The sequence below is a fragment of the Typopeltis vanoorti genome, chromosome 12, assembly GCF_054136105.1.
Source record: "Typopeltis vanoorti isolate ZY-2024b chromosome 12, IOZ_Tvanoo_1.0, whole genome shotgun sequence".
NCBI classification, from domain to species: Eukaryota; Metazoa; Arthropoda; class Arachnida; order Uropygi; family Thelyphonidae; genus Typopeltis; species Typopeltis vanoorti.
The window spans coordinates 134266386-134291729 of NC_143560.1; the positions used below are offsets into that span (position 1 = coordinate 134266386).

Below are 25344 nucleotides of genomic sequence, written 5' to 3' on the forward strand. Positions count from 1 at the left end.
TTATTGTTCGACATTATGAGAGAAGGTCACTACCCAGACCGGTTTCAACCTTTATTGAGGTCTCATCAGTGAGTAGGCAGACCTAGTTAATATCAAGTTTGTAGCGAACAGAACTTACAACCCTTCTACGAGTTTTGCCATGAGGTGTCCTAATAAATTATTAGATATATGAAGAGCCAAAGGCTTCAATTCGGCGACATAAACTTGTTTAAGTTAAGGGATATTACATCCCATATAGTTTCTGACCCTAAAGGTAGTGCAATATGGCCCTAAAGGTAGTGCAATGCACTACCTTTAGGGTCAGTTGCGGCAGTATCCAGGTATTTTGCTTACGCTTGGAATCGCCGAACTTTACATAGTTTCTACTATATTTGGCATGAAACTCTTTGAGTTTCTTATTCGGCTGAGAAACTATATGGGATGTAATATCCCTTAACTTAAACAAGTTATATGTCGCCGAATTGAAGCCTTTGGCTCTTCATATATCTAATAATCTATTATTACATTTAAATTGGTCACCTGAATACCATCAGCACCCACTAAGGTTATTCTTCCAAAGTCATTCTTCCTTTTACTTGCCACATAGTGGAAGAACTCTTTGGGATTACCCTTGATCTCCTTGGCTAAGGTCTTCTCATAATCTGATTTAGCTTTTCTTACTATGCCAGTAACCTTCCTAGCTTGAGCCTTGTACTGCCCATGGATGTACTGATCTTGTTACATAACAAGAAAATGTTATGTAAATTCTCCATAACATTTTCTTATTTTGCAGATCAAGCCTGATACTACTACTCATCCATCTAATGCCTACCTTGGTTGTCTTCCTGACCATGGGAATACATTCTGATATTGCCTTCCTCAGACACCCGCTGATTATATCCCATGCACTGCTAACATCTTTCCCCTGCAATATGTTCTGCCATGGGACGGCTGTAAGCTCACTCTGAAGCTTTTTATAATTACCTAACCTGTAGTTTCATATATATCCCTTCTTAAGTGAGAAATCCATAAATTTTGCAACCTCCCAAGTCGATACCAAATGATCACTCTCACCAATTGGAGATAACAAGGACACCTTACTTATGCATATATCCTCTGAGTGACCAACACTCTCACACCATGAGTCCCTTCAGTTATGTGCTGTTTCAAGTAATTATCTCCTAGAATGTGTATGAATTCCATTTCCTTTTTGCGACGTGATATTTTCTCCTTCCAATTGATATCACCATAAACTGGGGATGCGATCAAGACATTTAAGCTGTTGAAGAGTTACTATCATATTAACACTGAGGAGATTTTTCATGGTAGAACTTCATATGATTATGATTTTTCATATGGTAGGTCATCCCTGGAAGTTGCAAAACAAAGTGGTGAGTAAAAGGATAAAGAGGATGGTGAATATGCAGACTGAATGATTTTAAGGAGTTTTACGATAGACTTGTGTTGGCCTCCCACAGTGAGTCTTGTGAAACATCCACAATCACCACGGAGATTGTGGATATTCCCAGGTAATGGAGTCTTTGCTCTCCAGGGTAAAGTGATGAACCTGTGTTTTGTCTTCCATGACTTAGTGAGGTAGAAAATCTTAATCTTTGTTGCTGTATTTCAACAGATTCTCCAGACATATCCCCATGCATGTTGTCTTATACTTTGACAATTGTTGGGGCACCTAGCAGGAACACCTTTTCGAAAGCCAAGGACATTGAACAATTTTGTAAAGAGTGGACTTACTCAAGTTCACCACTTATGCAATTTCATGCAGCTTCAATCATCATTTTTCAAGAACAGTGTCCTTAATGCATGAAATGTCTGCCAGCTGTCTTTCAGATGTCAATTTTCAATAAGGCCTGCTTTAAATTCGTTGCACCAAAATACACCTCCTTCTTTGACATCACCTTTTTGCCATACATAGCAACCAGTTCATGGTGAATGTCACATGGTGAGCCCCTTTTGCTTGCAAAAAATGAATCACTTCACAGACACCTGTTTTGGATCACACTTGCACAGTAGCCGTCATCTTGCAACTTCATAATTTTTTTGAATGTTATTAATGGGTCTATCTGTCCACTGTGTTTTATTTCATTCCCTTGCACTATTATTAAGAAAAAAAGTGTTACCTTACTTTTCGTAACCCTTTAAACATGCATCCCTCCTCCATACACATACACACAACCTCCATACATCCTATCATACAGGATCACAGCAGAACTATTCCAGTCCCATATATAAAGGACAGATATCAGAAACGATTGCTAAAGTTCTCTACAAGTATGATCTCTGTGCCACTTTTAAACCACTTATGCATCTCTGCTCTCCTAAGAGATTGACTTCGTACATTGATGAAGTGTATGAAGAGTAAAAATTACATCTGTGATCATCTTTATGGCAAGTTGGGACTGACCATGTTTTGGATACTCCTTCACATAGGATTAAATGGAGGAAGACATTTTATTTTTTTTTACACAGAAGTACTCTAGGTCTGAAAGACCTAGAGTACTTCTTTTTAGAAGCAGCATCTGTTCTGAAGCACTCCTCCAACCTCAACAAGTATGGTTGTATTAATTTGCCAAAGATCTGGGAGACAATCATTCTGAGACCAGATGGCCTTGGTTCCTCTCCAATTAACTTTATGGTTAACTGACCATACAGTTAATTTTATTTACCTAATGACCAATTTAGGACATCACAGTTTATAAATGTAATCTTTTAATGTACTTTTTTTTATTGTTATTTTTACTAATTTGAATTTAAGGTTGTAATTTTTTTTTTTTTTTCATAGAATACAAAGTAACCTTGAAAGAGCTTCAGGTGGATTTAATACCATATTTTATAAAATTAAGACTTCCTATGAAAAGCACAGGTAAAAAATTAATTTTCTTAATATAATATAATTTAAAAAAATTTAATCTCTGCATTTTTAGAAATACAGTTACTTAAAGAGAATGAAAAGAAAAATTTTTCCTAATACTGAATTTGGTTCCTTTCCCAAAAACACCATTAAGTTGATATTTCCAAATTAAATTTTTCAGCAATAACATTTAAATCGTAAATAGAGTACTGCAATCTGTCTTCATTATTGGCCAGGAGTTCCTGATTATCTTCATGTAACAGTGTGTGTCAAGATTCATTTTACTTCATAATGGGATATTTCCAAGAAATGTCAGTCTCCAATGGCTGACAGTGGCATTGATATATATATATATGTATGTATATATATTAGAGTGATAAACTGCAGTCTTGTCAGAGTCAAAATTTATTGGTTTCCAGTATGATATTTCAGTTCCCAATTTGACTGCTATGAAATTATATGTATGAAGACCTTAGATTGCTATTATTATTCGACTGTTATTTGGCTTGGGATATTGTCAGTGAATGTTTCTAAAAGTTGATTTCTGTTCATGCAGTCAGAGATTTCCTATAGTCTAAATGCTAAATGTTGGTTTATTGAATTCTTTGTTAAGAAATTTGTTGATAGTGTTTTGGCTGTAGCCATTTTTCAAGAAGGTATAGCTGATGACCATTAGACACTTTCCTCAGCCACCTAAACAAACAACATAAACACATACGATTCACAGTTGAGATTGAAAGTCAGAACACACTTCCTTTTCTGGATACACATGTCTTCTTTCCTGCAGTCTTTCCTTCACTGTTTACCAGAAGCCTACACATACTTGCTAATATATACACAAAAACTCTTAGCACCACCCAATACAAAAACTAGGTGTCATTAACACATTATAAAACAGGACTTTGAAGATTTCAAGGTTGACTTTTTGCAGATTTGTTCTTTTCCAGAGATCTTCGTTAGTAATAATTTGTGGCCACCAAATTCGAAGTATGCTCTGCAGACATCGGTTTATGAATGTTTATAGTTTTTTTTATTTCCTTTGAAACTGGCCACATTTTGCATCTATATAAAAAAAAACTGAATTAATACATGCATTAAATATTTTTAATTTTGTATCTGTGTGGATATTTTTCATTTTATATACTCGACTAAGTTTAGCATATTCGTTTTTTGCCTTTTGAATCCTTATGTCAACATCTCTAGTTACTCCTCCATCTGCAGGTAAAACATTGCTATGTAAAATGTTGAAACAGTTTCAATTTTTCCATTTTCAATTATACTTGGTGCTCACATTGATTCTCATTTCTTTTGTTTTGTTTGTATTTATTTTCAAACCAACTTTCAGTGATTCTTCTTGTAATGTGGTTAGTTTCTTTCGTATATCTCCATGTCTGTGAGCAATTAGACATACATCATTTGCATAATCTAGATCACACAAAGTTTTGTTTATTTTCCATGATATTCCTTTGGCATGTTTCATTGCTGTTTGTTCTAGAACTTGATATAACACCAGTATAAATAATATGGGAGATAGCAGACATCCTTGTCACACTCCAGATACAGTTTGAAAGGGTTGTGTTAGATATCCATTATGCAGCACCTGGCATTGGAATTTGTTATATCCTTCCTGTATGAGGTTTATTATCTTCTTTGGCATTCCTTTGTTTTGAAGTGCATTCTGCACACAATCTCTAGCAATGGAATTAAAGGTTTTTCATAATCCACAAACAGCAAATATAAAGAAGAGTTAAATTCACCCAGTGCTATCTGTTTGGCCTAAAACCAGACTGCTGTCTTCTGATGCTCTCATCTAAAATATTAAAGATTCTTGAAAGATTAATTTTGCAGAAAATTTTACTACTGACACATAGCAGGTTTATGCCCCTCCAATTGTTACATTTTCCCAAATCTCCTTTCTTTGGTATTTTTATTATTCCTATTTCCAATCCCTAGGGGAATGTCTTCTTCCCAGATGTCTTGGAATAGTGAGTAGGCAATATCTGTGATTGTTGTTGTGCAAGATTTTAGAACTTCTGCCGTGATACCATGATGTCCTGCCACTTTCTCATTTTTTATCTCCAATTTAGACGGTGGGCTGGTATCAATTTTTAATTCATCTACTCCTTTTTTTTATTTCTGTTTGTATCTATCACTGCTATTGTAACAGATTTGACTAAAATGTTGTCTTTGCCTTTCCAGTTGTTCTTTGGTAGCACTTCTCTGAATTCTTTTATTTAAAATCTTATATTTGTCTTTAAGTTCATTTTCCTTTTGGGGAATATTTCTTGCACATAATTTCAACTTTATTTTTTTCGTTTCATCCACTAGTCTTCAAGTTTCCATCGATAACCATTCTTCGTTCTTTCTTTTAGCATATCCTAAAACATGTTCTGCTGTATCATTAAGGACTTTTTTTTTACCTTTTTCCATTTAGCCTCTATATCATTATTCCTTATATCTTCTCTCCTTCAAAATTAATATCCATATTTTCCCTTAACTTTATTTTAAACTCACTGCAGACCTCAGTATTTTGTAATTTAGCAATATCGAATTCCCGTCTAATAAAGGTTTTCCCCCTGTTGATTTTTTCGAATATATAACTGCATAGATCCTATTATGAGGTGATAATCTGGGCCAGTTATTATTATTCAAGCCTCCGTGGAGTCAAAAGAAACACAAAGTCTATCAAGACTCATCGTGGGAGGCCCCTCCTAGGAAACACAAAGTCTATCATACCACGCCTTAAACTCAGTGACCGTTCTCGCTCTCACCACACTATCAGGCAATGCATTCCATGGTTCAACTACCCTCTTGTTCACAGTTTCCTTTCATAACTTCCAGGAATGGCCTCTTGTCATCACTCCTTCCCACTGTTCAACCAAGCAAAAGAACTCCTCGGTGTCAACCCTGTAACCACCTCTCAACAGTTTAAAAGTCTCAATCATATCACCTCTCCTTCTTCTATCCACCAATATTAGGGAATGTGGACTCTTCAGTCCACATTCCCTAAGCCGATCCTCATAACTAACATTGTACAGTCCTGAAACCATCTTTGTTATCCGCCTTTGTACCCTTTCCACATTTAATTTATCCCCTTCAAATCCTGCAGACCAAATCTGAGAACAGTAGTCTAAGTGTGGTCTGATCAGAGTCTTATACAATGGAATGATAACTCTTTTATCTCTGCAGGTCAGTGTTCTTCTCATTATTACAGCAATCCTCTGTGTTGCATTCACCCCCTTTGCAATATGTTCCCTAAATTTCAGGTTTCTATCAATCATCAACCCCAGATCTCTTGTCTCCCCTGCTTCCTTCAGTATAGCTCCTCCCATAGAGTACGCAGCCTCCCAACGATGTGTCACAAACCTCAAGACCTTACATTTTGCTGCATTAAACTGACATCCCCCATTCGTTTGCCCATCTATCTAGCTTATTCAAATCCTCTTGCAGGGCTACCACATCTGCACTATTACTAATAATCCTTCCCAGCTTCACATCATCTGCAAACAACTGAATATCCTCCTGCAATCCACTGACAATTTCATTGATATAAAGGTTAAACAATATAGGTCCCAGTACTGATCCCTGTGAGACCCCACTTCTAACCCTCTGCCTCCCTGAAACTCCCACCATACACAACTCTCTGATACCTATTGGACAGATAATCCTGAATCCAGTTGACCAACCTGACATCCAGACCCATGTGCTGCAACTTAAATATCAGCTTATCGTGTGGAACCCTGTCACATGCCTTTGCTACGTCCAAGAAAATGGCAGTATATGCCTTTCCCTCATCTACTGCTCTTGTAATTTGATTATAAAAGGCTAATATTGCTAAAACAAGAGTGCCCCTTCACAAATCCATGTTGACTCTCACAGATAACATTACCCTCATCTGCCCAATGCTGCATACGGTCCCTCACTAATTTCTCCAAGATCTTAACAACTACTGATGACACACAAACTGGCCTATAATTAGACCCTTCCAGTCTGCTACCACCCTTATGCAGTGGCACTATCTTACCTTCCTTCCATTCCCTGGGCACCTTTCCCGCAGCCAGACTTTCGTTGAAAAGCCAGGTCAAAGGCGCTGTCATTTCTTTAGCACATTCTCTCACAACTTGTGGGAAAATACCATCCAATCCCACAGCTTTACTGACATCCAGCATACTCAGTATTTGGAGCACACTCTCCTCATGCACCTCTAAACCTTGAACTTGCCCTATCCCTCTAGTATTAAGATTTACTCCTGCAGGATGAAATACTCCAATAAAGTGTTCATTGAACAATTCAACTATGTCCTCTGCATCAGTCACTCTATTCCCATTTTTATCCCACAATGTCATCTTCCAAAATCATTTCTCCTCCTACTTGCCATATAGCTAAAAAATTTCCTAGGATTTTCTTTGGATCTTAGGGCCAATCTCTTCTCATATTCCAGTTTTGCCTTCCCTACCATACTAGTCACTCTCCTGGCCTTATATTCTTATAAGTCCTATACTCTTATATTCTTCATGCATCTTCTCTTCACTGTCTCCTTATATCTCTTCCATAGCCTCTTTTTTGCATGCAGTTCCTATATAATATTGTTTATCATCCACTTTACACCAAATTATGTCCTCTTCTTCACTCGTGGAATACAGCTTACTATTGCTGCTAACAAATATTCCTTCACAATTTCCCAAGCACTAATGATATTCCAGCCTTCCAATTCCTCCCTCCATGAAACTTCCCCAAGTTGATGCCTAAGACTATTATAATTACCTGCCTTATAATTCCACATATGTTCCCATCTCTTTGATACTTCTGCATGTCTATTCATCTTCCAAGTCAAAACCATATGGTCACTCTCTCCAACTGGTGGGAGAGATGTCATCTCAGTTATTATCAACTCTTCTGATGCTATGACCAAATCCAAAACTCTTGAACCTCTTGTTCCCTCTATTACATGTTGCCTAAGACATTTGTCCCTCGAGAATTCTAGAAATTCTATTCCCTTATTGCTACATGCATCTTCCTCTCCTCAATTTACACTGCTGTAGTTAAAAAGTTAGAAGAACTCTTTACTGATGACAGACAGAACCCAGAAAATACTTATGAACATATGGAAGGTCCATGCATTCTAAAATCAGAGGTATAATGTGCACTGAACTCAGCTAAAAATGTTAAAGCCCTAGGACCAGATAGAATACCGGCAGAAATAGTAAAGTTATTAGAAGGTGACAACATTAACATATTAGTAAAGCTATTTAATAAGATCTACGATACAGGCATAATCCCTCAAGACTGGTTACAGTCGACCTTCATCATGCTACCTAAAAAAGGAAATGCGAAAACTTGTAATGACTATAGAATGATCAGCCTAATGAGGCATGTTCTCAAAATGTTTCTGAAAATAATTCAAAAAAGAATATACAGAAAATGTGAAGACACCATCAGTGATACCCAATTCGGCTTTAGAAACAGCTTGGGAACAAGAGAGGCTCTTTTCTGTTCTCAGATCTTATTTCAAAAATGTATTGACCAAAATAAGGTAATATTCATTTGCTTCCTCGACTTCGAGAAAGCATTTGACAAAGTCCAACATGCTAAAATGATTGTACTATTAAAAAGAATTGGATTAGATGGTAAAGACATCAGGATCATTGAAAACTTATATTGGAACCAAAAGGCATCTGTTCAAGTTGATGTGACATTATTATAGACTCCATTAACATCAAACGAGGAGTAAGGCAAGGATGTGTGCTGTCACCTCTTATTTTTAACATCTACTCAGAAACCATATTTCAAAAAGTCTTGGAAGGAAGAAAGGAAAGGATTAGTGTAAATGGTGAAATCATCAGTAACATCCAATATGCCGATGATACAGCTCTTCTGGCTGACAATATTCAGGATCTTCAAAATCTTTTGGAGCTAATAAATGCAGAGAGTGAAAAAATGGGATTAAAAATAAATATCACCAAAACTAAATTCATGGTCATAAGTAAGAAACCAATTCTTAATTTAGCACTTGCTTTAAATACGAAACAAATAGAAAGAGTGGCAAAGTTTAAATATCTCGGATGCTGGTTAAATGAAGATTGCAATCCAGAAATGGAAATAAAAGTTAGAATTGAAATGGCAAGAAAAAATTTTCTCTTGATGAAATCAACACTGTGTAACCGCAGTTTAAACTTAGAACTTAGAGTATGCATGGTTAAATGCTATGTATGGTCTGTACTGCTGTACGGTGCAGAAACTTGGACCTTGAAGACAACATCAATAAAAAGACTTGAAGCCTTTGAGATGTGGTTATACAGACGAATGTTAAAAATCCCATGGACAGCAAAAACGTCCAATCAGGAAGTACTGAAACAAATGGGGAAATCACATCTCAAAGGCTTCAAGTCTTTTTATTGATGTTGTCTTCAAGGTCCAAGTTTCTGCACCGTACAGCAGTACAGACCATACGTAGCATTTAACCATGCGTACTCTAAGTTCTAAGTTTAAACTGCGGTTTAAACTTAGAACAACTTGGTCTCTCAGAGTTCATACCATAAAAAGAAGGAAAACTGCATATCTTGGTCACCTACTTCGTAATGAAAAATATAAGATACTTCAATTGATTATAAAAGGGAAGATAAATGGAAGAAGAGGACAAGGAAGACGAAGAAAATCTTGGCTGGCAGATATCAGACAGTGGACTGGTATGAACTCTGAGAGACTGCTCAGAATAGCTGAGAATCGCTCAAAATTTGCCAAGGTGGTCGCCGACCTCCGATAGGAGATGGCACTCAAAGAAGAAGAAGTTAAAATCTCTCATAACAATCATTCTTCTTGCACTTGCCAAACTCAAATGTCTAAACATCTTCTGGCTCCCCACCCTTTGTGCTCCTTGGTCTGTAGCAACACCCCACTAAATATCCTGTCTTGCCCACCTCTACCTCACACCATATGCTTTCAAAATCATTAGTGTCACTGCCTTCCAAAACCTCCCCTCTTGGAGGACATAAGTCATCACTTATCATAAGTAGTACTCCACCACCATGCTTTCCCTTACTATCCTGCCGAAAAATACTATACCCAGCTACTTCTATTCCTGTTATTATATCCTCTTCTGTCAACCACATCTCAGTGATCCAATAATCTTTTTCTAGGCTGATGCTATCAGCACCACCAATTCCTGTCCTTTATTCCAGATACTCCTGGCATTAGTATAAAGCATAAAAATGCCATTGTTTCTATACCCAGCATTATCCTCTCTAGACTCCACTGGGTTGAGCATTACCTGATGTCGTTCCCCCTTCTCCCAAATACCCACTCCCACAAGAGGCCACCCCTGCTACCATCCATTCTAGGACACACCGACTCGTTCAGAACAGCAATCTCTCCAGATGCCTACGTCCTACCTCATTCAAATGCAAGCGGTCTATTGCATACAATTCCTCTCTGTCCTCGAACGCCCTCCAAGCATCCACATATGAAAATTTGCCACTAGAGGGCTACATGATGTGTAGTGTTTGTAGAGAGCTCCTGAACAGATAAGTGTTATTTTAAGTAATAATTGGTAAATTTGCTTGAATCTTACGTAGTATTATTTACTTTTCATATCTTAGCGTGTCTGGGTGATTTTTGTGTGTTTTCTGAGTTTCCAATTAGTAATTTGATAGATATGATTATTTGTGCACATGGTGCCAATAAGGAGGAATATGAATACAATGGCATCCAAGTCCCCATCTTTGTCTAAAACTTTTAATTTAAAAGATTTTATTCAGTGTACTGTGTTGTGAAATGTATGCTTTGAGGAGAGCGGTAGGAGTCTGGTTAGACAAGGATAGTGGAGTGAATGTGTGCAGAAAGTGTAAGGAATGTGAGGATTTAAAGAGTGTTTCAGGTCGTGAGAGTGATATCGTTGTTGATAATGAGAATGTAGAAAATAGTGATATGCGAGATATGAATAGTGATATTTGCGAGGTAGTACCAGATAGCTGTGAGAGTGGCGTTGAAAGTGAGAATGAAGGTAAACATACAGAACGAATGAATGAATTAACGGATAATAAAAATGATGAGACATATGCAATGAGTGAGATCGCACAGTTACGCAGAGCGATACACAGGGCAAATCAGCAACTGGAGCGTTGGCAAAAATGTTTACCAAACGTACCAACTAATAAACGGCAAAAGTATGATAAAAAAATAAGAGTATGAAGGTGACTGTAAACAAAATGAAAGAGCGAGTGTTGCAAGGAGATTCTTTAGTAAGAGGTGTGATAGATGAGGGTTTAACAAAATCGTACCAACCTGGTATGAACATTAAGGATGTAAGCGAGTCAATTAGAATGCAAAAACAGAGGGTGAAAGAATTGATAGTAGTAGCAGGAACGAATGATTTGAAAGGAGACAAAATGGCTATGAGAGTGGATTTGAAGGAATTACTTGAGGTAGCAAAAGAGAAGAGTGAGTGAGTTAGGATGGTGAGTCTGTTGCCACTGTATGACAGTGAAGAGTATAGGAGGAGGGCCAAAATTGCTAATGATTTTATGTGCGGATTATGCAGGAGGAGTGGTGTGGAATTTGTGGGGAGAGTTTGATGAGCAAAAGGATTTATATAAGATGGATGGTTTACATTTGAATGGATTTGATGTATGGAGACTTGAAAAGGTGTTGTTGAATGAAGTGGAAGTGGATGTGCAGAATCAGGGAAACTTGAGCTATTAGGGTGGGGGGGAGTAGATATATAGACTTTAGGAAGACAGTTGAGTGTATGAATGTGTGTAATATGCCTGAGCGAGTACGAAGGACAACAAATCAGAATGGGATAGTTAGTATAAGGCATCAAAATAGGGATGGTACAAATGGGCTTCTGCAATTCATGTATACCAATGCCAGAAATATTAGGAACAAGAAGGAAGAATTTTTGGCCTTGGTTGGCACTTCCAGGCCACAGGTTATTGGCATTAGTGAAACATGGCTGACAGAAGATGATGTAGCTAGTGGGATTGAATGTGAGCGGTATGGTGTGTTCAGGAGTGACAGGGAGAATAAAATGGGGGGAGGAGTGTTATTGATGATAGCTGATGAGCTACACCCAAGGAGAATAGAAGTGGAACTGCAGGATAAAGAAAAGAGCACATTTGAGGCTAGCAGAACAAAATATACAGTTGGGTGCTGGTATAGACCAGTTGATGGAATAGATTGTGGAGATAGTATGCATAAGCAAATAGAAGAAATAAGTGGAAGAAGGGTAATTATTATGGGAGATTTAAACTATGGTAACATTGATTGGAAGGAGAAGAGAGGACACATGGGAGGAAGGAATTGGATTTTATGCGGTTATTAAGGGATAGCTATCTGTGACAGCATATAATGGAAAATATTAGGGGTCAGAGAGTGCTTGACCTAGTAATTGCATCTGAGAATTTGGCTAATGAATATGACCACGTTGCCACCAATTGGTGGGAGTGATCATAGAATCTTGACTTGGGAGGTGACTAAAGGTGTGGAATTTACAATTAAAACAGGATACATGTGGAATTATCTGGCTGGTAAGTATGACAAGCTTAGGAGTTTGATTGGTTCAGTGCCATGGCATATAAAACTGCAAGGGCTGGATGTTGATAGTGCATGGGAGGCAGTTAAGAAGTGTTTGCATGAGGCAATGGCTGACTGTATACCTAGAGTCCAAATAAGTCAAGTAGGGGTTAAATGGATGAATCACACCATTAAACTTGAGCTGCAAAAAAAGAAACAACTGTGGAGGGAATTTAACAAGAAAGGTGACCGGCAGGCACACGAACAGTATAAAGCGCAGGCCAGAAGGGTAACGAGTGTGGTAAGAAAAGCAAAAGTGGATTATGAAAGAAAATTAGCCATGCAAGCTAAAGAGAATCCCAAACAGTTTTTTCAATATGTTGCAAGTAAAAGAAAAAACATATATGGCAGAATGATTTTAAAGAATGCCGATGGTAGGGAGGTAACCGAATCAGTTGATATAGTTGAATTACTGAGCGAGCACTTTGTAAGAGTATATCATCCAGGTGGTGACAGTGCAGGAATGAATGAACCAATAGCTTACACGGGAATTGTGGTGAATGAGATGGATGTGAATAGTCTATTACAAAACCTCAATGTCGATACATCTGTGGGATTGGATGATATACCAGCTTGTGTCGTACGTGAAGTGGCTAAAGAATTGTCAGTGCCCTTGACCATTTTGTTTAATTTGAGTCTCGGGTCTGGGTTAGTCCTGAGCGGGTGGAAAGAGGGGAAAATAGTTCCGCTGCATAAAGATGGTTCCAAGACTGTTGTTGTAAATTACCGACCGATCAGCATATCAGGAATCATTGTCAAGGTCTTGGAGAAAATAGTCAAGAGAAAAATACAGGGTTGGATAGATGAAAATGGGATACTGTATGGGGGACAGCATGGTTTTGTGAGGGGTAGATCATGCCTCAGCAACTTGCTCACGTTTTACAACACAGTGACGGCTGAACTGGATAAGGGTAATGGGTTTAGTGATTCTACTGGATGTTGCTAAGGCCTTTGACAGGATACCGCGTGGAATTCTAATCAGTAAACTGCAGCATATGGAGATGGATGTAGGGTTGGTGAGATGGATAGGAGGGTGGTTGATGGAGAGATATCAGAGAGTGGTTTATTCAGGAGTAGAGTCCAAAAGATGGCATGTGACTAGTGGTGTGCTTCAGGGTTCTGTTCTTGGACCACTACTTTTCAATTTGTTCATTAATGATATAGGAAAGGATCTGAGAGGAAGTGTTCATTTGTGTTGCTGATGATGCAAAGTTGGGTAGAGCAATAGTGAGTGCACAGGATATCAAAATTTTGCAAGATGATTTGGATAGTTTGGTGGAGGACTGGGCTAAGGAGAATGGATGTCAATTTAATGTGGCAAAGTGTAAGGTTATGCATTTTGGGGTGAAAAGATTAGCAGCAGTATATCACATTGGTGGAACCGTACTCCAGGATATTGACGAGGCCAGGGATTTGGGAGTGTTGGTGGATAGGGAGTTGAAGTTTAGGAGGCACATCGCAAAAGTGGCTAAATAAGCTCATCAAATCACTTGGTTGCTGAAGAATACTTTGACGAGCAAAGATAAGGAAGTTATTGTTCCTCTGTATTGAGCCTTGATAAGACCCCATCTAGACTACTGTGCCCAGATTTGGGTGCCAGAGTTTCTTTTTGATGGGGAGGAGGTGGGGAGGATCCAGAGACGAGTGACCAAGATGATAGCAGGTCTATGGAATGAACCTTATGAGAACATAAGGTTCATTCCATAGATTTGTGGGTTGCAGTAATTGGTTGATAGGCGGAAAAGGGGTGATATGATTGAGACATTCAAATTACTGAAAGGTTTCTATATGATTAATTCAGAAGATATTTTTGAGAATAGGACTGGTGGTGGGGGGACTAGGGGCCATACATGGACGCTGGGCAGGAGTGTGGTTAGCAAGGGTGTTAGAGCTAGGTTTTTTACTTTGAGTGGTGTATGATTGGAATAAGCTGCCAGAGTCTGTTGTGGGTGCTATGACTGTGAATGATTTCAAGGCGAGGTATGATAGATACTGTGTGAATGTCGAATAGTTGTTCTTGACATGATGTTAGGGCCTCCCTCGATGAGTCTAAGGACTTGGTGTTGCCCGTAATAATAATAATATTCCAGTCCTCTCTTCTGACACATTCTACCTATTATGGTATTCAGTATTACTGCTCTTCTGCTCAGCTCATCACTATCATACCTAGGCAACCAGCACTTCTTTTCTTTCAGACATCTAATAACATTTTCCTGTACCTTTGGCTGATGGCGGTATGAATCTGTTGGTAACACGCAGTAACCTGGGTAATATTATTATTATTATTATTATTATTATTATTATTATTATGGGCAACTCCAGGGAGTCATTAGACTCATCGAGGGAGGCCCAAATCATATTCATCACAACTATTCGACATTCATACAGTATCTATAATACCTTGCCTTAAACTCATTCACTGTCACAGCATCCACCACAGACTCTGGCAGCCCATTCCAATCATTCACCACTCTAAAAGTAAAGAACCCAGCCCTAACACCTTTACTAACTACACTTTTGCTCAGTTTCCATGGATGTCCCCTAGTCCTCCCACAACCAGCCTTTTTCTCAAAAATATCTTCTGAATTAATTTTATAGAAACCCTTCAGTAATTTGAATGTCTCAATCATATCCCCCCCCTCCTCTGCCTATCAACCAATTTTTGCAACCCACAAATCCTCAACCTGTTCTCATAAGGTTCATTCCACAGACCTGCTATCATCTTGGTCACTCGCCTCTGGATCCTCTTAACCTCCTCCCCATCAAGAAGAAACCTAGGTGACCAAATCTGGGCACAGTAGTTGAGATGGGGTCTTATCAAGGCTCGATATAGAGGAACTATAATCTGCTTGTCTCTGCTTGTCAACGTATTCTTCAGCAACCAAGTGATTTGATGAGCTGATTTGGCCACTTTTGCAATGTGCCCCAAACTTCAACTCCTTATCCACCAACACTCCCAAATCCCTGGCCTCATCAATATCCTGGAGTACAGTTCCACCAATGTAGTAATCTGCTGCTAATCTTTTCACCCCAAAATATATAACCTTACATTTTGCCACATTAAATTGACATTCATTCTCCATAGCCCAGACCTCCAATTTATCCAAATCTGCTTGCAAAATTTTGACATCTTCTGCATTCACTATTTTCCTACCCAACTTTGCATCATCCACAAACAAATGAACTGTTCCTCTCAGATCCTTTCCTATATCATTAATGAACAAATTAAACAGCAGTGGTCCAAGAACAGATCCTTGTGGCACACCACTAGTCACAGACCGTCTTGTGGACTCTACTCCTGAATAAACCACTCTCTGATATCTCTCAGTCAACCACCCTCCTATCCATCTCACTAACCCTATATCCATCCCCATATGCTGCAATTTACTGATTAGAATTCCATGTGATATCCTGTCAAAGGCCTTAGCAAGGTCCAGTAGAATCACTGTAAACCCATTACCCTTATCCAGTTCAGCCGTCACTGTGTTATATAATACATGAGGAAGTTACTGAGGCATGATCTACCCCTCACAAAACCATGCTGTCCCCCATACAGTATCCCATTTTCTACTATCCAGTCTTGTATTTTCCTCTTGACTATTTTCTCCAAGACCTTGATAATGATTCCTGTTATGCTGATTGTCCGGTAATTTTCAACAACAGCCTTGGAACCATCTTTATGCAGCGGAACTATTTTCCCCTCTTTCCATCCCCTTGGGACTGACCCAGACCCGAGGCTCAAATTAAACAAAATGGTCAAGGGCACTGACAATTCTTTAGCTGCTTCACGTACCACATGAGCTAGTATACCATCCAATCCCACAGATGTATTGACATTGAGGTTCTGTAATAGACTAGTTACCTCTACTTCATTCATCACAATTCCAGTATAAGCTGTTGGTTCTTCCATTCCTGCAATGTCACCACCTGGATTATATACTCTTGCAAAGTGCTCGCTCAGTAATTCCACTATATCAACTGATTCGGTTTCCTCCCTACCCTTAGCATTTATTAAGATCATTCTGCCATGAACATTTTTCCTTTTACTTGCAACATATTGAAAAAACTGTTTGGGATTCTCTTTAGCCTGCAGGCCAATTTTCTTTCGTAATCCGCTTTTGCTTTTCTTACCACCCTTGTTACCATCCGGGCCTGAGCTTTATACTGTTCCTGTGCCTGCTGGTCACCTTTCTCCTTAAATTCCCTCCACAATTGTTTCTTTTTTTGTAGCTCAAGCTTAATAGTGTTATTCATCCATTTAACCCCTACTTGATTTATTATTCGGACTCTTGGTATACAGTCAGCCATTGCCTCCTGCATACACTTCTTAACCACCTCCCATGCACTATCAACATCCAGCCCTTGCAGTTTTACATGCCATGGCACTGAGCCAAGCACACACCTAAGCTTGTCATACTTACCAGCCCGATAATTCCACATGAACCCTGTCTTAATTGTAAATTCCACTTCTTTAGCCACCTCCCAAGTCATGACCTTATGGTCCCTCTCACCAATTGGTGGCAACATGGTCATGTTCTTTATAGCCACATTCTCAATTGCAGTTACTAGGTCAAGCACTCTCTACCCCCTGGTATTTTCCACTACATGCTGCCACAGATAGTTGTCCCTTAATAACCGCATAAAATCCAATTCCTTCCTCCCATGTGCTCTCTCCTCTTTCCAGTCAATGTTACCATAATTGAAATCACCCATAATAATTACCCTCCTTCCACTCATTTTTTCTATTTGCCTATGCATACTATCCCCACCATCTATTCCATCACCTGGTCTATAGTAGCACCCAATTGTATATTTTGTTCTGCTAGATTCTATCTCACACCAAACAGCCTCACATGTGCTCTTTTCTCTATCCTGCAGTTCAACTTCTATACTCCTTGGCTGCAACTCATCGGCTATCATCAATAACACTCCTCCCCCCTTTTTATTCACCCTGTCACTCCTGAACATGCTATACCCGTCGCATTCAATCCCACTAGCTTTATCATCTTCTGTCAGCCATGTTTCACTAATACCAACAACCTGTGGCCTGGAAGTGCCAACCAAGGCCAAAAACTCTTCCTTCTTGTTCCTAATACTCCTGGCATTAGTGTACACGAATTGCAGAAGCCCATTAGTCCCACCCCTACTTTGATGCCTTATACTAACTATCCCATTCTGATTTGTTGTCCTTCATACTCGCTTGGGCATATTATGCTTATTCATACACTCAACTGCCTCCCTAAAGTCTACATATCTACTCCCCCCCCCTTAATAAATCTAGTTTCCCTGAGTCTGTACATCCACTTCCACATCATTCATCAACACTTTTTCAAGTCTCCGTACCCCAACTCCATTCAAATGTAACCCATCCATCTTATGTAAATCCTTTCGCCCATCAAACTCACTCCACACATCCACAAATTCCAAACCACTCTCCATGCATAACCCATGCATAAAGTCATTGGCAATTATGGCCATCCTTCTAAACACTTCACTGTCATACCGCGGTAAAATACTCACCAACCTAACTCTCTCACTCTTCTCTTTTGCTACCTCAAGTAATTCCCTCACATCCTCTATCATTTTCATTTTGTTTTCTTTCAAATCATTTGTTCCTACCACGATTATCATCTCTTTCACCCTCTGTTTTTGCACTCGAATAGATTCGCTGATGTCCTTTATGTTCGCACCTGGCTGGTACTATTTCATCAAACTCTCAACTATCACACCTCTTAATAGTGAATCTTCATACAGCACTCGTTCCTTCATTTTATTAACGTTTACGAACATTCTATTATTTGTCGTCACAGACTTTCGCCGTTTATTAGTCAGTACGTTCATCACACATTTTTCCATACGCTCCAGTTGCATTTTTGCTCTGTGTATCGCTCCGTTCAAACGTGCGATTTCACTACTCGCATTTATCTCACCATTTTCATTATCAATCAAATCATCCATTTGTTCTGTATTTCTACCCTCATTTATACTTTCAATGACGCTCTCACACCTATCTGGCATTACCACGCAATTCTCTATCACACCACCATTTTCTACATTCTGACTATCGTTAACGATATCACTCTCGCCACCCGAAACACGCTTGAGATCCTCATTCTCCTTACACTTTCTGCACATATTAACTCCACTATCACTATTTAACCAGACTCCCACCACTCTTCGCAAAGCATACATCTCACAGACAGCACATTGCATAAATTCGTAGTAATATAGAATTTATTGGTGACACGATCTGGTGTCACCCAGGTTACTTTATGTATTTTCTTATGCTAGAAGATTGTATCACCTATTGCTAAGTTATATTTGCTATACAATTCCACCAACAGTTCACCATTTACATTTCTCTCCCAAACCATGCTTGCCCATTGCATTCTTCAGCCCCTCATTATTTGTACCAGCTTTAGTGTTGAAGTTACCCACGAGAATTATGCTATCGTTACCTTGTGTCATCATCCAGGTCTTATCAAGCAGACTGAAAAACTTTTCTTTTTCTTCAAAAGGTGCATTGTTAGTTGGGGCATAGCACTAAACAACTCTTAGTCTTTCAAATTTAGTTCTAAGATTTACTGTTATATTTGTTCTGAAATTGGTTCCCACGCAATCATTGCTTGACTGAATCTTTTACTCATGAGGATTCCAACTTCATATTGGTGTATATCAGTTATATTAGGCATCCCTGAATAAAGAAACACATTTCCACTTGGAAAATTTATTCTACCATACCATTCCATCTTACTTCGCTAATCCCCAATAATTCAATTTTATATTTCTCCATCTCTTTTCTTAGCTGTGCTAGTTTTCCTGTTTGATAGAGTGTTTTAACATTCCATTGGCCAATTTGTGTCCTAATTTTCCAAACTTTAGTCGATAACAAGGAGTCTGCCCAATTTCTGCATTTATCCAATTTGAAAACGGTATTTAAATTTTAGGAGACTTGCAGGTTGTTAGTCCACCGATTTCCTATTCTGGTGGTAGGGCTGCTACCTCAGCATCCAGACATGCATTTTATACACAAGCATTTACTCTCGTTTATGTTTCTACTGTTTGTTTTGGTTATACTGCTGATACCTGGTCACCAGAACCTTTTTTGTGATAACAGGTTCTACCATGAGAAGGTGAGGGTGGTATTTGAGTGGGAGAGGCTACGCAATCGCCACCCCCTTCGAACCCTGGCCCAGCCTGCAGTATTCTGTATTCAGTGCACCTGTAATTTGCCCTATACAGGTGAAACATAACAAACAATTCCTATCCAAAAAAAAGGAACATAGATAGCACATTAAATATAATAACTATGGTGAATCCAGCCTTTCTGATCACGCCATGAATACTATACATAGAATTGGCTGGAAAGGCACCTGTTGTTTACGTCACACCAAAATATGGTATGAATGTAAATTTAAGGAGGAGACCTGTGAAATTCTTATCAACCACCCTAATCTTAACAATAATGTAATAAATTTAGTTTAATCCTTTATCCAAGTGTGAGCAAACAAAGTTTGTGCCTGAAAGTGTCTTCAGGACTGGGGTAAGGTGGTACAACACCAGGCAACTCGTTGCAAAGGTGGAGCAAGCTAACATCACTCCTATCTCAGTAACTCCCATAATGCAAAACACATCTCCTTGCAGATATGTATAATGTTATGCATTAAGGGAAGGGCCACTACCCAAACTAGTTTCGACATTTATTGAAATCTCTTCAGTTGGGGCCAGGCCAAAGTGGAGATACCAGGCAGAAGTATTAGGAAGGTGATCTCTATCTATAGGAGTTGCCAAATGGTGTGCCACCTTTTTTATTAAATTACTCTGGATTTAGAGAAAGATGTTGAAAGTTTATTTTTCACTTGGTTAGACTATAATAAATTTAGTTTAATCCTTTATCCAAGTGTGAGCAAACAAAGTTTGCACCTGAAAGTATCTTCAGGACTGGGGTAAGGCTTTTGCTAATGCTTCTGCCTGGTATCTCCACTTGGGCCTGGCTCCCACTGAAGAGACCTCAGTAAAGGTCAAAACTAGTCTGGGTAGTGGCCCTTCCCTTAATGCATAACATTATACATATCCGCAAGGAGATGTGTTTTGCATTATGGGAGATACTGAGATAGGAGTGATGTTAGCTTGCTCCAACTTTGCAACAAGTTGCCCAGTGTTGTACCAACTTACCCCAGTCCTGAAGATACTTTCAGGTGCAAACTTTGTTTGCTCACACTTGGATAAAGGATTAAACTAAATTTATTATAGTCTAACCAAGTGAAAAATAAACTTTCAACTTAACAATAATGATGGTCTAAAAATCCAAAGAATATGGATGGCACATATTCTACTCACATAACCTTTTATTCTAAGAGTTAATTATAACTAGTACTGTTAAGTAATCCAGGATCTTAACTCTAATATAATAACTCTCATGTTAAATTATGGCACCACTTTAGCTGTAATAAAACTGTCTTTATGACTTTGTTCTCTGATGGTGTTATAAATAGAATATAGCTTTGATGTAGTTTTTTTTTTTTCCCCCCGCTGGTCTGGCCAGTAGAATAACAGTTAATCAAATCGTTGTCTCTTTGGCATACTGTTTGAAATGTAATGTAGCTTATCTCTATGTGTGTGTGTATACTCTAGATGGTGACCTTAATACGAAAGTCGAAACGTTGGGAAATTAAAGTAATTATTTCTAACACTGTTATAGTCTCCATTATTTATCTGAAATGAAATCTCAAAGAGTTCTTTTGTTTTGTGGCAAGTAAGAGGAAGAATTATTATGGAAGATTAACCTTAAAGAGTGATGATGGTCACAAGGTGACAGAAGTAGATAAAATAGTTGAGTTACTGAGTGACCACTTTGCAAGGGTATGTTGTCCTAGTGAGATTGCTGCTTTAACATATGTGACAGATACTAATTTGGAAAATGAGGTGGATGAATTGGAGGTTCTTAGGATATCGCAGAATCTAAATGTAAATACAGCTGTGGGATTAGATGGGATATCACCTCGGGTTTTGCGAGAATATGCAAGGGAACTAGCAATACCTCTGACTAGGCTCTTTGATTTAAGTCTCAGGTCTGGTAGAGTTCCAAGGGAGTGTGTAAAGAGGCCAAAATAATTCCCTTGCATAAGGGGGATTCTAAGATTGCAGTACCAAATTATAGACCAATCAGTATCTCATGTGTGGTGGTAAAAGTACTGAAAAAATTGGTTCAAGAAGAGATTTCAAGAATGGGTAGATAAAAATATGATACTGTACGATGGTCAACATGGCTTTGTGAAGAGTCAGTCATGCCTTAGTAATTTACTATCTTTTTTTATAATAGAGTAACACAAAGTTGGATAAAGGAAAAAATCGCTATATGGTGATTCTGCTGTATTTTGACAGAATACCACATGGAACTCTGTTATACAAATTAGAACAAATGGGGATGGATATGACACTGGTTAAGTGGATAAGATCGTGGCTGCTGGCCAGATATCAAAAAGCGGCATGTGGGGGAGCAGAATCGAGGCAAAAACAGATAACTAGTGGTGTGCCACAAGGCTCAGTACTAGGACCATTGCTGTTTAATTTATGCATAAATGATCATATAGGAAATAACCTGAAAGGAAATATTCAGTTGTTTGCTGATGATGTGAAATTAGGTGGAGTAATAGTTAATGAAGGCATGTAGAGAGCTTGCAGGACGATTTAAATAGGCTGTCAGTATGGGCAAAAGATAATGGGTGTCAGTTCAATGTGGAGAAATGTAAAGTTATTCATTTTGGGATAAACAGATAACAAGCTATGTATTGCATTGATGGCACAGTACTCCACAAAATATAGGAAGCTAGAGATTTAGGGTTGGTGATAGACTGAGTTTAAGTTTGGAGGATATATTGCTAAGGTAACCCACAAAATTACTTGGCTATTGAAGAATACATTAACAAGTAGAAATAAAGAAGTTGTTATTCCCCTTTATAAGATCTTGATATATCCACCTCTGGATTACTGTGCTGAAGTCTGGTCTCCTGATTTTCTTGGGGATGTGGAAGCAGAGGCAAATGACCAAGATGATGAGTAATCTGAGAAATGTTTTCTATGAAGATAGGTTGAGGGTGTGTGGATTTCAAGAATTGGTTGACAGGAGAAAAAGAGGAGATTAATAGAAACATTTAAATTGCTTAAGTATAAAGAGCTAATAAGCTTCATTTCGGCAATGAAAACATTACTTAAATTAAGGGGATATTAAATCCCACATAGTTTTAAAACCGAATAAGAAACTCAAAGATCGGAATCAGAGAGTTTCTTGCCGAATATAGTATAGTAAACTATAAAGTATCGGCGACACTAGCGTTAGCCAATGCAAGTGATCCTAGTACATAGTACAATATCGGGCAACTCGTTGCAAAGGTGGACGGAGAAGTTCAGATCGCTATTCTTAGGTATTTTCCATAATGTAAAAACACATTTCCTAGGAAATGTATGCTGTTATTACATTATGGAGGGAGGTCACTACCCAGACCAGTTTCAGCCTTTTTTGAGGCTTCATCAGTGAGTAGCTAGACCCAATACCAAAGTGTATAGCAAAAGGAACTTATGTGCTCTGCGAACGAGTTTTCCAAACAGGTGCAACCATTAAGTTACTTAAGTATAAAGAGCTAATAAGTATATAACAGCATACATTTCCTAGGAAATGTGTTTTTACATTATGGAAAATACCTAAGAATAGCGATCTGAACTTCTCCCTCCACCTTTGCAACGAGTTGCCCGATATTGTACTATGTACTAGGATCACTTGCATTGGCTAACGCTAGTGTCGCCGATACTTTATAGTTTACTATACTATATTCGGCAAGAAACTCTCTGATTCCGATCTTTGAGTTTCTTATTCGGTTTTAAAACTATGTGGGATTTAATATCCCCTTAATTTAAGTAATGTTTTCATTGCCGAAATGAAGCTTATTAGCTCTTTATACTTAAGTAACTTAATGGTTGCACCTGTTTGGAAAACTCGTTCGCAGAGCACATAAGTTCTTTTCGCTATACACTTTGGTATTAGGTCTAGCTACTCACTGATGAAGCCTCAAAAAAGGCTGAAACCGGTCTGGGTAGTGACCTCCTTCCATAATGTAATAACAGCATACATTTCCTAGGAAATGTGTTTTTACATTATGGAAAATACCTAAGAATAGCGATCTGAACTTCTCCCTCCACCTTTGCAACGAGTTGCCCGATATTGTACTACGTACTAGGATCACTTACATTGGCTAACGCTAGTGTCGCCGATACTTTGTAGTTTACTATACTATATTCGGCAAGAAACTCTCTGATTCCGATCTTTGAGTTTCTTATTCGGTTTTAAAACTATGTGGGATTTAATATCCCCTTAATTTAAGTAATAATTTAAATTGCTTAAAAGGTTTTATAGGATTGATGCAGGGGGAAATGTTTGCTGGAGGAACCAAAAAAAGGAGTCATCCTGGAAGTTGAATAAAGTGTAGTTAATAGGGATGTGATGATTAGATTTTTTGCTTAGAGAGTTGTGAATGAGTGGAATGGGTTGCTAGAGTCAGTTGTGAGTGCTTTATCTGTTACTGGATTCAAGGAGAAGTATGATATATTATGTGGATAGTTTGGGTCTCCTGCTATGAGTCTTCGGATTCTATGATGGTGCCCATACAATAATAATATTAAAATCTTGTCTATATCAGTACTAAGCATGTCACTTCACACATACAAAACAGGTGAAACGCAGAAAACAAAAACAGAAACTCATGAGAAATGACCACATCAGTTTTCATGGTTAAGAATTTAGGGAAATACAACACATGTTAAAATAATTACTTTACTTAATATTAGGAAAGTAACAATTGACATTTTGACCTATATGTTGAGGTCATCATCAGAAAAATACATATGTATAAGGAGCATGCTACTGCACTTTACAAAGGTAAGATCAATCTAAGCTGCTTATTAATCTTTTATCTAGCTTGGCCTCTAATGGGGGAAAAAAAGTTAATATTAAAAAAATTAAAAATATATATATGAAATAAAATATATTAAAAAAAAAGGTAAATATAAAAATAAAATTAAAAACAGAACTACATTAAACATTTCTGAAGTCCTCTCGTATTGAGATATCCTTTTGGACTTGTTCTGGTGCTATTTTTTTTTTCTACTAGAGGTCAGGCTAGATCAAAGATTAATCAGCAGCTTAGATTTATTTTACCTTTGTAAAGTGAGTAGCATGTAGCTTTCTCCTGATACATATGTATTTTTCTGATGATAACCTCAATACAGAGGTCGACATGTCAATTGTTACTTTCCTAATATCAAGTAAAGTAATTATTTTAACATGTTTGTTGTGTTTCCTTAAATGCTGATCACTGTGTAACCTTAAAAAAAAGAATTGTCATAATCCTTGGAGATTTGACTTACAAGCAGTGCAGCCACTATGGTAAGATGAAAATACGTGTTTCTATGCTAATTAATTTACTAGCTTTTTTAAAATGATGTAGAGATAGCAACCTAATACCCAACTGCATTAAGCTAAAAAAGAGGTTTACTTCAGCTAAAGCACTCTGTATTTATGCCCGTTTGGAAAAAGCTTTGTTAAGAGAACAGATCCACGAGGTCCGGAAAAACATAGCAGTTACCCAAGCCAATGTGTTACAACAAAAATTAGAGCAATCTAGCTACATTAATCCCCAATATTTGGGACATCATAGACAAGATTACAGACGACTTAGCTAAGCACATATTACTTAAAAACAAAGAAAAATTAGTAGCGAAGTTCCTAGCATTAAAACAACAAGAAAGCAACAGATAATTGGGATGCCATATCCGGAGGAACAGCCAATTACAAACCAACATCACTAGGAGCAACTAATCACCCACAAGCGAAGAAGTCAGGAGCAACGAACCACCAACAGACCATGGCCAAG

At 38.2% G+C, this 25344-nt stretch overlaps 1 protein-coding gene across 8 annotated transcripts in view; it reads left to right on the forward strand.

The window, feature by feature from the left end:
• Rad17 (Rad17 checkpoint clamp loader component) overlaps positions 1-25344 on the forward strand; it is a 404427-nt gene that overhangs the window by 311117 nt on the left and 67966 nt on the right. For all 8 annotated transcript variants that reach the window (XM_090401715.1, XM_090401712.1, XM_090401709.1 and 5 more), the window contains one exon: positions 2780-2860. In XM_090401715.1, coding sequence (XP_090257841.1) covers positions 2780-2860 — 81 coding nt within the window. The remainder of the gene's footprint in view (positions 1-2779; positions 2861-25344) is intronic.